Source organism: Macadamia integrifolia, chromosome 7, assembly GCF_013358625.1.
Source record: "Macadamia integrifolia cultivar HAES 741 chromosome 7, SCU_Mint_v3, whole genome shotgun sequence".
Classification (NCBI taxonomy): Eukaryota; Viridiplantae; Streptophyta; class Magnoliopsida; order Proteales; family Proteaceae; genus Macadamia; species Macadamia integrifolia.
Window position 1 is genome coordinate 18,441,051 of NC_056563.1, and position 13,352 is coordinate 18,454,402.

At 35.8% G+C, this 13,352-nt stretch overlaps 1 protein-coding gene across 1 annotated transcript; it reads left to right on the forward strand.

Moving 5' to 3' along the window:
- The first annotated feature begins 4,347 nt into the window (after positions 1 to 4,347).
- On the forward strand, positions 4,348 to 12,224 carry LOC122084351 (2-alkenal reductase (NADP(+)-dependent)). Its single transcript, XM_042652525.1, has 5 exons — positions 4,348 to 4,698; positions 9,191 to 9,368; positions 10,241 to 10,407; positions 10,606 to 10,688; positions 11,677 to 12,224. The coding sequence occupies exons 1-5, from the start codon at positions 4,477 to 4,479 to the stop codon at positions 12,053 to 12,055; spliced, it is 1,029 nt and encodes a 342-aa protein (XP_042508459.1). The 5' UTR covers positions 4,348 to 4,476; the 3' UTR covers positions 12,056 to 12,224.
- The last annotated feature ends 1,128 nt before the right edge of the window (positions 12,225 to 13,352 follow it).

The window sequence follows — 13,352 nt, forward strand, 5'->3', positions numbered from 1 at the left end:
TTCTGTATTATAAAGTAATTTTACAAGTCAAAATATTCTTAATATTATAATAAAATAAAAAAATTTATTTATAAATCATAGAATGAGAAAATAAAAGAAGAATATATAATAGTTTAGTGGATTTTTTTATTTTTATTATTATTATTATTATTATTATTTTAACTAATTGGGAAAAGATGCAGAGAACAAGTCCGAAATTTTTTATCTGCAACTGATGTTGTCATAGGATAGGAAGAAAAAGTCTTGGAGTGTCTCACCTAGAATATATGTCTAAGTTCTATGCCCTAAAAAATTAATAATTAGTCTTAATACATATCCACTAAATTTGAGCACCAACTAAAATATATAGTATATAACTATATATAGGAGAAATTAATGAGTTCCCTGACTATTGTTATGAAGCCCCACTCTTTAATTAGCCCTTTTTTTAGCATGCACTGCCCAAGTAGCATTGTTTATTCAAAACATAATTCATAAACAATGATAATTGATAAATAATTCGTAATTAGTATCGATTTTAGTTAAGGAAATGTCAGCGTTCACCAAAGTAGTGACTCAATGATCTCTCTCTCTCTCTCTCTCTCTCTCTCTCTCTCTCTCATCTTATCGATTCTAGAAGGAAAGTATTCTTATTTTCAATGGTACCCATGATATCATTAAAGAGTCTACTTTCAATTTTGCAAGTGAAAGGATTACGAATCTAGGAGTGCAATTGGCCAGGCTAGGTTGAATTTTCTAAGATCTTAACCTAACTTTAGGTCGTCTTAACTCAACTTAGGCCCAGCCCAATTTGATATCTCAGCCCAGGCCCAGTCTTATTGGGCTCAACTTGGCTCAAATCTACTTTATTTGGGAGTGGGATGGCTGGGTTGGCTCTGATTGACCTTGGTAGCTCTTTGCAGTATACATGATATCATTATGTATAATTGGGCCAATGGGAATGAACGAGAAAACATCCACAGAGACGTCCTTTCTCATTTCATCGGGGTGGGTCAATCATTTTGCCCCCATGTGTCTGGGTGAGGGGTCACACTCTTCATAGAAACCTTTCTACATTTTTTTTTTTTTTGATAAGATAACAGAAAACTAGATTAATCTAAAGTATTTACATCCTGGTCATAGAGTCCATTAGAATTGCAAGCCATATGAAATAAGTAGTTCATAAATGGATAATCTTCTACTGCCATATGGTGGAATGAAATTGTCTGTGAAAGAGATGAAATCTTATGAAATTTTGCAAAATGTAGGAGAGGCCAAGCTTCTTTGATAGGGAATGGAATTAGGTGAATTAAATGCCTTATTTGTGTACCAAACTTCATGTATGTTCCATCCTTTGGTAGCAGCTTTCCTCAATTTTTCCAGGATTCCCTCCTCTTCCACTGCTTCACTATGAATAGTTGTAGTAGTATATGAGTTGATGAACCTAAACTGGCCCTGTGATATAATTCTGAATGCCCATCCTAAAGCTGAGTTCAACATATTAGTTGCTCCAGTACAAACCAAAATTGGGTAGATCAAAAAAGGTATATGAAATTTTTTATTCAATCGTGCCAGTTCATATGTATCAAGTGAAGCATTAGTACATATAGGAAAGATATGGAAGTCAACAATCTACTTATTTATTTTACGTAACACATGCATTGGATTTGGACCACCTTTGGATGCAATGATATCATTCCGATGTTTCCAAATAAAATAAATGGTGATCGGAAAGACATTAAGGGGTCCAAAAATTTGTAACTTTACTTTTTTGTCCTTCTAGTATAACACATTCTTTTTTTCTTTTTTTTTAGTAAGGAAAAATGATAATACTTTTTTCAATACAATAACAACAACTTAGTCTTTTTCCAACTAAATAGGATTGGCTACATAGATCCGTGAGAGGTTAAAAAAAATAAAATGACATGGATCTTTGCTCTCCAAACAACTCTTTTTAAGGTCATACTAGAGCCATTTTCTTTTTTTCAATGAGAAAAAATATTGCCATTCAAACACACCAACATACATAGACAGAGTGGAAGAGAAAAGTTTATTCATTTTTTTGGGTGAAAAGTGAGAGAAAAATGTGAAAGTGTGCTAATGAAATAAGTTCCCACTTTACTCCTGCTATGTTTGGTTGGAAGAGAAATTTAGTAACTTAAAAAAGAAAAAGTTTTATAATCATTACTCCATGTGATCCCATGTGATTATATAATTTTTTTTTTATTATCATATTTAGTAATGATACATTTTACTTGTTGTGTTACTTATGCCTATACACAAATAGAGCATAAAAACCACGATGCTCCTATCCTCATGCACTGAAAATGCTCCCGCATGCTCACCCCATGCACTAATGTTCCTACACCATACTGCCCAGGTTCTTTCTCCTAATTTTTATTTTATATTTTGAGCAATAGAACACCACCTCACTGGTACAGGTACACGCTATCATGTGGGAGCATCTTCAACACAAAACATTGTGGCATTTTTGAACCCATTGTATCTAGGTGTAAACACATACTAACAGATAGTGTTCTTTCTTCCTTACATTTTATAGCAAAGGGTTTTTATGCAAAGTAAAGTGAAAGTTAATAACCAAATATAGAATAAAATTTTTCTGGTGAAAAATATAGAATAATTTGAAGCTAATGATATAGTCACATTGGATAATGATAATATTTTTTGTTAGAAAATTTTACTTCTATGTTTGGAAGAAAAAAATAATGATAATAATAGTACAAATGACATAATAAGACAAAAATAATAATTATAGAATAATTTTTTATGTATCTCTCCTCAAATTCAATTTTGTTTGAACATTTTCTTTTCTTGGATTCCAAACATAGCCTAATTCCCTTCACAACCAAAATGGAGCCTCCGGGTTGGTATTTTTTCTCAAAAACTTATAATCGATCATAGGCACAGACTTGCTAGCTACTTGTCACGATGCTAATTACAAAGTAGCATTTTTGGGATAGAATTGCTTCTTTAATTCGGTCTTGAAACTATCCCAAGTGTTAATGGTGCACATGCCTCTTTCGATATTGGCATGTCTTCTACGCCACCATAGAATTGCAATATCATTGAGGTAGAGAGAAGCGATTTATACCTTTGTTGCCTTGTCATCAAGTGTCAACACCTCGAAATACCTCTCCATATGTCATAGGAAGTTGTCAACTTCCTGTGCATTTCTCTTTCCATCAAATGGCTTGGACCTTGGTGCCTCCACCCTGAATACTTCATGATAGGTAGCAATTCCCCCAGCTATTCCTCCTACACATAGCCCAATCCTCACATATTTCATCGATGCGAGTTTTCATTTTAGCCAATGCCTCCCACACTTGAGCCTTGAAGGTGGCAAACTCTTCATTTTTGGTTATGTGCCATAGTGTTGAGAGTACTTAATCGGGACTCCTTGAGCTCCCTCATCTTTCCAGCAAGCTTCTCCTTGAGCTCCACCATATGACCTTTGAGTTTTTCCCTTCTTTGCTTCATAACATCGAGACACTCCTTCACCTCGGCCATTTCTAGCTCCACCCGAGCTAAGCGAGGCTCTATGACAGTACCAATGTCAACGGACTTGTCTTTGCTTCTCCTTTGTTTTCTTATGTTGGGGTTGGTCTCTCTTCCATAGTTTTGATCGCCTATTACCATATCGTGTACCTCTGTAAGGTTAGACATGATACTTATCCCACAAGTTTGGTTCCCTCGCAACCGAAACTTTGATACAACAATTGTCACGACTTTAGACCTTCTTAAGCAACCACATCAGCACTTAAAACTCTTACTTGCACTAAGTCAACCTTATTATGCTCCTTAAGGGACTTGAGAAGAGAAATAATGAATACAAGAGAGAGTTTGAGTGAAAGAACTTGGATTATACTAGAGAGCTTGAGTATAATGCTTGAATGCTCACTTGCTTGGTACATTGGCTAAATGAGGCCACCCCTATTTATAAGCACACCAAGTTACAAAAAATGACTTAAGATATTTACAATGTAAATATCCAATGGTTGTGACGTTTCTAGCTAAGGGAATTAGAACATTCCCACCTCTTTAATGTAGAATTCTAGAGTTATGGAGAAGTCTAGAAAGTAGAAAACTCTCTTCTTCTTTAGCTATACAATCTTCTCTAGATTCTTCTTGGTTTCTAGAGTTTGCTTGGCTCAATGAACCATGTCCATGGGTTTGAAGCTTGGCCCCTAACCTTTATTGGGCGGGTCGTGACATACTCCTCTGAACATGGTTAGGTCTGAACCGTTGGGTAAACACTCCCTCATGTTAGGTCTGAACCGTTAGGTAAACACTCCCGCGGGCATTAACTGCCTTTCAACGCCATACAAGTCCCTACTGTTGCTCAGTGCACACTACAATTAAAAGACCTTTCAACTCCGGCGACTGGGCAGTATACGTACATACTCTCTCTCTCTCTCTCTCTCTCTCTCTCTCTCTCTCTCAATTGTGCTTCGGAGCTTGGATTTCAAAGGCAGGGCCATGGGAGAAGTTCGGAATAAGCAAATCATCTTCAACAATTTTATTACGGGAGTACCCAAGGAGACGGACATGGGACTGAAGGAAGGGAAGATAAAGCTGGAGGTTCCACAAGGATCTGGAGCAGTTCTTGTGAAAAACCTCTATCTTTCTTGTGATCCTTTTATGAGAGGAAGAATGCGAGAGTATTACGACTCTTACATCCCCCCATTTGTTCCTGGATCGGTAAGATTCCACTGTAAAAAAGCTTTTGTTTCAATCTTGCAGTCTGTTGATTACTAAAATCTAAGAATCAAAATTGAAATGCTTCTCCGTTTTCTAATTGTGACTTTTCTGATGTTCTGTCTATTAAAGATTAAGTTTCGAGTAATTATTGAAAAATGCTTCTGTTTTTCGTGGTAGAATTTGTTGGTTTTCCGAATTCATGTTTGAGGGTGGATTACTTCGTTTTCTCTGGTGGTTTCGATGGAGTGTTAAGGGATTGTTTCACATTTGTTCTGTATGCCTTGAAACTGTTGTTATTTTTTGCAAGTTTAAAGTTCTGAGTGTAGTGTATCCCTCAGTATTATTATTTTTTGGTACCAAGAAATTCGAACTTCATTAATGAAGCTCAGACCCAATTAGTGAAATATTTACAATGATGTTCAGCTCCTCTTGAAATGATGCAGTCCAGAAACCAGGTTGGCAGTGATGAATTTCCCATATGGACAGATTATGGGCTATCACATCGAGAAATCTCATTATTGCTCGATGGTAGAAACAAATGCATATTCCCTTAATCTTAACCTTTTGGGTGACTTCTTTAAAATTGTAAGTGCATGCCCGAAACAGTTGAACTTCTGTTTTTCTGAATTCTGCTTCTTTTTTTTTTTTTTGGGTGGTAATCTCTTATGTTTGTCTTTCAGCACAGTATTTCTTCTGCTATTATGGTTACTTCTTCAGATTTTTTGATTGTGAAAAAATTCTTCTTTCTCCTTTGACCTTGTTTTGTAAAATTTTTGCTCTGACCTGCTTCATAATAATCTTCTTCCCTGCTTTTGGATGAAAATTATTGTTACATTTGGTTGCTGAAATATTCTATCATGGAAAAATATAAAATAAACAGTGTTCGAATTAAAACTTTCAGAATCGATCTAAGATTTAGAAACATGATTAAGACGTGCAAAGTTAGATATTATATCCTTACGTACCTGTATGTGATGATCTCAAACCGATTTTCTGGACGTGGCTCTTCTTCTCTATCCCACTTTGGAGTGCAGGAGCAATGAATACCCTATTGCAAGGTGTATCAAGGAAGAGACCAACCCCCTTGTTTATAACACTATGCATTCCTCATCCATCAAGGGATGCAATCTCCTAAATATAGAGGATATGCCCTCAGTATTCTTTAATGCCAAATATGGAGATTTCTTTTACATGGGTTCCCCTTAATGAATCCAAAACAAAAAAAGGAAAGTAGGTAAGACAAATTGTGCATATCCTGTGTGGTCAACTAAACCATAATAGAAATTTCTAACATTCTCCAACTTTGTCCAGGTGACCCAAAAAAAAGAAAAGAAAAATGATACTTCTGGGAATCAAAGTTATTTTAGAAAACAAGACGAGATCACTCTTAAATTTTGGAAACATAAACTGATATCAATATATTAAATTTGGTTATTTCTTTGTAGTTGTCAAATGAAACTGTTACATACGGATTCAGGCATTCATTATGTCATTGCAACGTATGACCTAACCATGGTCATAGTATGGACAATTTCATCTTTCCTAGTTTTTATGACATAATCAACTGTATGGATAGATGATCTTGTATTGACATCCTATATATCTATGATCAGTCCATTAGTCAAACCTCAAATTCTACTTAAATAAAACATTATGTGAAAAATTAAGTAGAAAACTAGATAAAAATTACCTTATTGATGTCCATATAACTTCATCTGATTGTAAGTGAACTTACAAGGCCCAAATGGATCACATGATTCTTATATATACCTAGCGCCAATGGTATAGTGAGTGGATTTGCCAGCATCAACTTAATATTGATGTGCACTGTAGACACATATTGCTTTTCCACTTTCTCCCAAACACTTAGATGCTTGATCTCAATATATTTAGAACCAATTGTAGCCTCTTTTTTTTTTTTTTTTTTGGGAAATTAAACCACAAAAAAATTATCACAATAGATTTTCAGTGATCATGAGATGATATCTACCACCTTAAGTCCTGAAATGAAGTTTTTTAGCAACATAGGTTGTGGCGTGGCATCGTAGCAAACCACAAATTCTGCCTCCATAGTGGAGGTTGTAATCAACAATTGATTTGCACTCCTCCATGAGAATGCCTTACCTGTTACCAGAAGAATATATCTTGAAGAAGATTTTCTGCTATTGAGGCATCCTACAAAATCTGAATCAGAAAACTGATCACGTCAAGGTGGTTAGTCTGGCTGTATGTGAGCATAAGATCCTTGGTGTCCTGCAGATACCTCATAACCTTCTTGGCAGTCTTCCAATGTTACATTCCTAGATTGCTTTGGAATCTTCCAAGCATACCAACAACAAAAAAGATATCTTGAGTTCTTGACATGTGCATGTATGAGCATAAACCAAACAACCCACAAGAGCAACATAAGGAGTATCCTTCATTCTTTTACTCTCAAACACATTCTTTGGATACTAAAACTTGCTGAATGCATCTCCTTTAATGATAGGAATTGGTCTTGGAGAACAACTTTCCATTTAATTTTTCAAGCACCTTCTCTATGTATGTCTTTTAAGGTAAGCCCTTGATTCAAAATCTCATGTCCCCTTGAATTTCAATTTCAAGCACAGAAAATGCTTCGCCCATATCCTTATTTCAAAGTGTTTTCAAGAAATTCTTAGTTTCTTGAACAAGACCTATGTTGTTGCTGACCAAAAAAAAGAATATCGACATACAATAGTAAAAATATATTTAGGCGCCCACTAGACTTCAAGTAGATGCATTGGTCTTTGTTACTTTCAACAAAACCATATGACGTTGTTACCTCCTTAAATTTAAGACACAACTGACATGAAGCTTGTTTCAACTCATAAATAGATTTTTTTTTTTTTCAATTTGCATACTTCATTTCCATTTTCTGCATTTTCAAAACATTCAGGTTGGACCATGTGTACTTGTTCCAGATTTCCATTTAGAAAAAAGGTTTTGGCATTCATCTCATGCAATTCTAGATTAAAGTGTGTAATAGAGCCTTAAAAATCCTGAAAGAATCTTTTTTGAAAATTGGTGAGAAGATTTCCTAATAGCTCACTCCTTCATTTTGAGTAAAACCTTTAGCAACTACCCTTGCTTTATAGAGCTCTACCTTTCCCTTGAATCTTGATTTGTCTTGAAAACTCATTTGAAACCTATTGGTTTTGCATCTTTTGGGAGTTCAACAAGATCTCTGACCTCATTTGTGTTATGGAGATCATTTCTTCTTTCATATACACTCAATTGAAATCCTCACTTTCCTTGGCTTCTCTATAATATATGGGATCTTTCCCAATGCCAATATCATACTCTAATTCTTGAAGATATAGTATGTAATCATCTGATATAATACTTCTTCTTTCTCTTTGAGATCTTCTAAGTGGTGGTGGTGACTCTTGTTCTTGTTGTGTTGGTTCAGATATGGCTTCTGTCTGAACATGTGGTGGATTCTCAATGCTAGCTTCATTAGAGTCAATTTGCATAGATTCCTGAAAGTTCATAGTTTCTGTTGCAATTGTTTTATTTAGTAGATCTCCAATTTCTTCAGAGGTGGCATTCCTATGTTTAATGCTACACTAGACTCACCATCCTGGAGAAATCTTGTATGAGCTATTTCTAATATCTTTATATTGTATGAAGGGCAATAAAACCTGTATCCTTTTCAACAGTTCTGAATAGTAGCCTATAAAGAACCCATTCACAGTTCTTGGATTAAGCTTTCTTTCATTTGGATTATACACCCTTGCTTTTGCTGCACAATCACAAATATATAAATGCATCAATCTCAGTTTCCATTCAGTCCAGAATTTATATGGAGGTTTTGGCACCGCTCTACTAGGTTCTCTATTTAGAATGCATGGTGGGGTCTTAAGAGCCACTCCATAGACTCTCAGGTAAAGTGGAAGAAGATATGCTTCTAACCATGTCCATTAATGTACACTTTCGTCTCTCAACTACAAAATTTTGCCCTGGATCACCAACTGTGGTGTATTGTGGTGCAATTATATCTTTCTAAGGATTCTAGCAAATGGGGCAGGAATCCTCCTAGATACATCATACTTGCCAAAAAATTTACCTCTATGGTTAGATTGAACAACCTTGATGGTCCTTTCTAGTTGACTTTCAATCTCCCTTTTGTAAATCTGATGTTATAGTTGTTAGTAGTTAGGGTGCATCTGCTACTAAGTTTCAGATTTGCTTACTTATGTTGGGCTTTATATCACATATTTGACAAATGAAGTGTCAGTTATGTACCCAAAATTTGATGGTTAAAACTGGCATATAGATCTAGTGTTCATAAATGCAGGTGGATATATTTGATGGATTGATGGATACCCATTTGCAGTGGAGAATTCATCTCCTCTGAAGACATTTTCCTTCATGTCCTTTTATTTGTCAGAACTCTGGCAACATTGATTTCATTCTTGACGAGTCTACCTCTATATTAATTAGTCCTTTGTTATTGTGATTTGTGGTGAAGGCCGTTGAAGGATTTGGTGTGTCCAAAGTAGTAGCTTCAGACAACACAAATTTCAAAGCAGGTGATTTGGTTTCAGGAATAACTGGTTGGGAAGAGTACAGTTTGATTCAGAGAACTCAACAATGGAGGAAGATTCAGCAGGCTGATATCCCCTTGTCGTATTATGTGGGTCTTTTAGGTATGGTACTGTTTATGTAGTTAATGTTAACTTGCTGTCTATTAATATCCTTGTTTCCTTCCATGCTTCTAGTTCTAAGAATTAAAGTTATGTTTTAATTTGATCTTTGATGGTGGGAAAAGTTACCTATCATTAGAGTAGATGTAGTTTAATTACTGAGCCATGTTCATGTGTTGAAGTTCTGAATTTTAATAACTCTAAGCACTTGTGGAATTACAAAAGATTTGTAGCGTTCCCAGAATATGTGCTTACTATGAGGCATTTAGAGAATCTCAAGTACATTACTAAACTATAATATTTATTTTAAATGTAACTTGGTCAACCCTTCAAAACTAAAAATGCATTTTCAGCTCGTTACTCTGTAGCTTTGTTCTCCCTTTGTTCTTCCACGGTTACTCTCGGTAGAGCTGTTCAGAAGTTCATTCAAAAGCATATCAATTTTTGAGTTTTTAACCTAAAATTTCCCCCTTTCTTTTCCTTTGGCTGATCGGAAGGTGAGCACCGCACCATCATAGAGTCAAGTAGTACCCCTACCTCTCTGATAACAGGCTGCATCAATTCAACCATATAAGGGTCATAGTCCAAAAACAGCACTAAATTGTTACCGGGAAATCCTTTTACAGGGTTGATGGTATGATTTGTTAGTTTCATGTTGCTATAAGTAGCAATTAATATTGGATCATACCCGATTTCTACTTAAAGTTCAATCTGTATGGATAAGAATATGAGAGGCCTAGACAGGACCCAATTACCTAAGGTCTTGCAATCATCCAATTTAGTTGACCTTTTAAGGTAATATTTGTTCTTTTACTGCTTATTTCCTATGATCTGCTCTTCTGAGGTAGTCATCTAATTAGACGTTTGGCATACAGGTATGCCAGGTTTTACAGCTTATGCAGGATTCTATGAAGTCTGTTCACCTAAAAAAGGAGAATGTGTTTTTGTATCCGCAGCCTCTGGGGCAGTTGGTCAGCTTGTTGGCCAACTTGCCAAGCTATATGGGTGTTATGTAGTTGGGAGTGCTGGCTCAAAGCAAAAGGTAATTTATTTCTTTATCTTTAAGAATTTTTTTATGCTGGACTTTAAAATTGAAATTTTCCTTCTTCCCTTTTGCCCCAATAAATTACTTTACAAATTTATTTGATTTGATTGGAAGATTTTGTCGTATGATGCACATAATCTGCTCAATACTGTTCTTCATTTCACTGACAAGCAAAATGACCTAATCACTCTTCAGGTTGATCTTCTGAAAAACAAACTAGGATTTGATGAAGCTTTCAATTACAAAGAAGAGTCAGATTTTGATGCTGCTTTAAAAAGGTTAGTAACAAGTTTGGGAAAATGATTCTTCTTATTGATTTTGGTGTGTCATGGGTTGTGATTTGTGACTGAACAAAGTATATTTAGAAATTTTGAATGAGGACCCAGAGTATAAAGTCTTAGTTACCTTTGTTTCAATCTTGTCGAAGACTTTGTACCTGTATGGTTGGATGCTTAATCAAGTTGTAGAAGATGCTTGATTTGATTTTGACTAATTTGAGTAGTTGGTCTAAGTTCCTCGAAATATTCCACTCAATCTGCCTTCTGGAATCACGATGACCCTGCATGATCCACGTCTTGATTGTGTTGGGATTTTTTTCAGTCATGAATTCAAATGTTAACTAGATTATTCTGTCCCTTCTAAACTCCAACTTTTGTGAAATTTTTCACTTGTGGTTTAGCAATTTTCCGATTCTTTCTCTTTCTGGTTTTGCTGTTGTTAAGAGGAATTTATTGTAGAGTGCTATATGCAGCATAAGAATCCTTTCTTATTCTTATTTTATTCCTCTTCTGTTTAAGTTGTGAGGGAACTACATCTATCAATGCCAAAATGCTATTAATGCGTGGAAGTTGTTGACCAATTTGGCAGGTCATTCAACTATCTAGTCCAAAATTCCACACAATTAAAAGATAAGGAAAACATTCTTTTTGTCATGTTGGAATCTCAAGTAATTGTCCAAATCCAATCATTATGTACTTCAAATGCTTTCCTTGACATGGCTGTGGCTCTTCTTTGGAGTTTCTGAATAGTGGGTGACATACGTGGCACTGTTACAATAAAATATTAATATGACTTGGCACTAAGGTGTCTTTTCATTTAGCTAATTCTTAATCAGGTTTACACAGTATATACTGAATCATTTGAGTTATTTATTTGGTCAATCATATTTGTTTTCTAGAAACTGAACCAATGTCTTTATCCTGAATACTTTGTCCACAAAATGAGCTTATGATCATTGACTCACCTAGTTATTATCTCATCTGTCAGGTACTTCCCACAAGGCATTGACATCTACTTTGATAATGTGGGTGGTACGATGCTTGATGCCGCACTTCTCAACATGAAGATTCATGGCCGCATTGCCATTTGTGGGATGGTATCCGAGCAGAGCCTTTCTGAGCCAAAGGGAATCCATAACTTGTATATGCTCATAACAAAGCGCATAACAATGAAGGGGTTCTTACAGAGTGATTACTTGCATATATTCCCAAAGTTCTTGGAACAAATAGTTAGTGACTACAAGGAAGGGAAGATTGTATACATAGAAGACATGAATGAAGGCCTGGAAAGTGCTCCGGCTGCCTTTGTTGGCCTATTTTCTGGAAAAAATGTTGGTAAGCAGGTCATTCATGTTGCCAATGAATAATTATCGTGTCACCTTCTTTATCAAATTTGCAGTTTTAAGAGTCTTTGCTCCAAATTTATCTATGTTTCCTTGTTCTTTGGGGGCTTGGAATTTTGGATACTGAAATCAATATGTTTCATCACAGATGTTGCTCTGGTTAATCAAGGAGATCTAATATTTTAATGTTGTAGTCATCCTTTTACCACTATCATTTGAGGATACTACCATCGCCGGAGGGAGCTATTTGATGTTTTAACTATTAAGTTTAGTGAAGCAAAAACGAGAAAAAAGAAATGCAAACAATCACACACAAACACAAGAAATTTACCTTGGTTCTACATGAATGTCTAAATCCACTCATGAAATTTACTCGCCCTGACCATTTTTGAATCGCCCAACTCGCCAGATTTTGAAAAAGGCAACTGGAGTGAAAAAGTTGTTTTTCTAACTATTCTCCAAAATCCAAACAATTAAAAAAATGTTGAAGGTTTAATGATATTAATAAAAATAGAGGGAAAAAAATGTTGCCCCTTAGCGTCTACTTGTGGCGGTGCACACAAGGAGCAAAATGAGTGCCTCACCCCTCCTATTGGATAACCCTGCACAATCCTATTGGCCTATACATTGATGTAGGGGCCACACAGCCTGGCAGCAAACCCTTTTCCAAAATAAAAAGAGGATATTGCTTCCTTTATTTTTTTGGGGGAGGGGGTGGTTTAGGCCTTGTGCCTCCTTGTATTTGGTCCATGGCACCATGTAGGCATGTAGCATTTAAATTTTGGAAATATTATATATTTACCATTTTTGGGTTTTCTTTTACAAAACTACTCACCCAAAGGTCCCGTTAACAAAAATATCCAAAATCATGTTTCTGTTTACAAAACTACTCACTCAATGTTTCAGTTAAAAAAAATATCCAAAATCAGGTTCATATTAAAAAAACTATTCCCTCAAAGTTTTAGTTAACAAAAATACCCAATTGGATAATTTTGTTAACGTAAACCTACTATGCTTATGCGCCCCATGCAACTAAGCACTTGGGCTAGGCAGAGTAAAGGTGTGCATTAGCTAATCGTAGACCAAAGAAGCAAGGGTGCTCGTAGATCATCTCACAAACCTATTACTAAGATGCATTAGTATGCTTTGACGCAGGAGCGCATTTTCTTGCTAGGAATGACTGGCATGAGGAGCTCTCGTTCGCACTCAAGGCCTATCGAACGTCTATTCTTACCAATGCAGCGTTATAGCTCGTAGACATATGAAGGGTGAAGCAAAAGAAGAAGCAAGTCTTGAGGGGGTAGGGAGCAACCATTAGGTG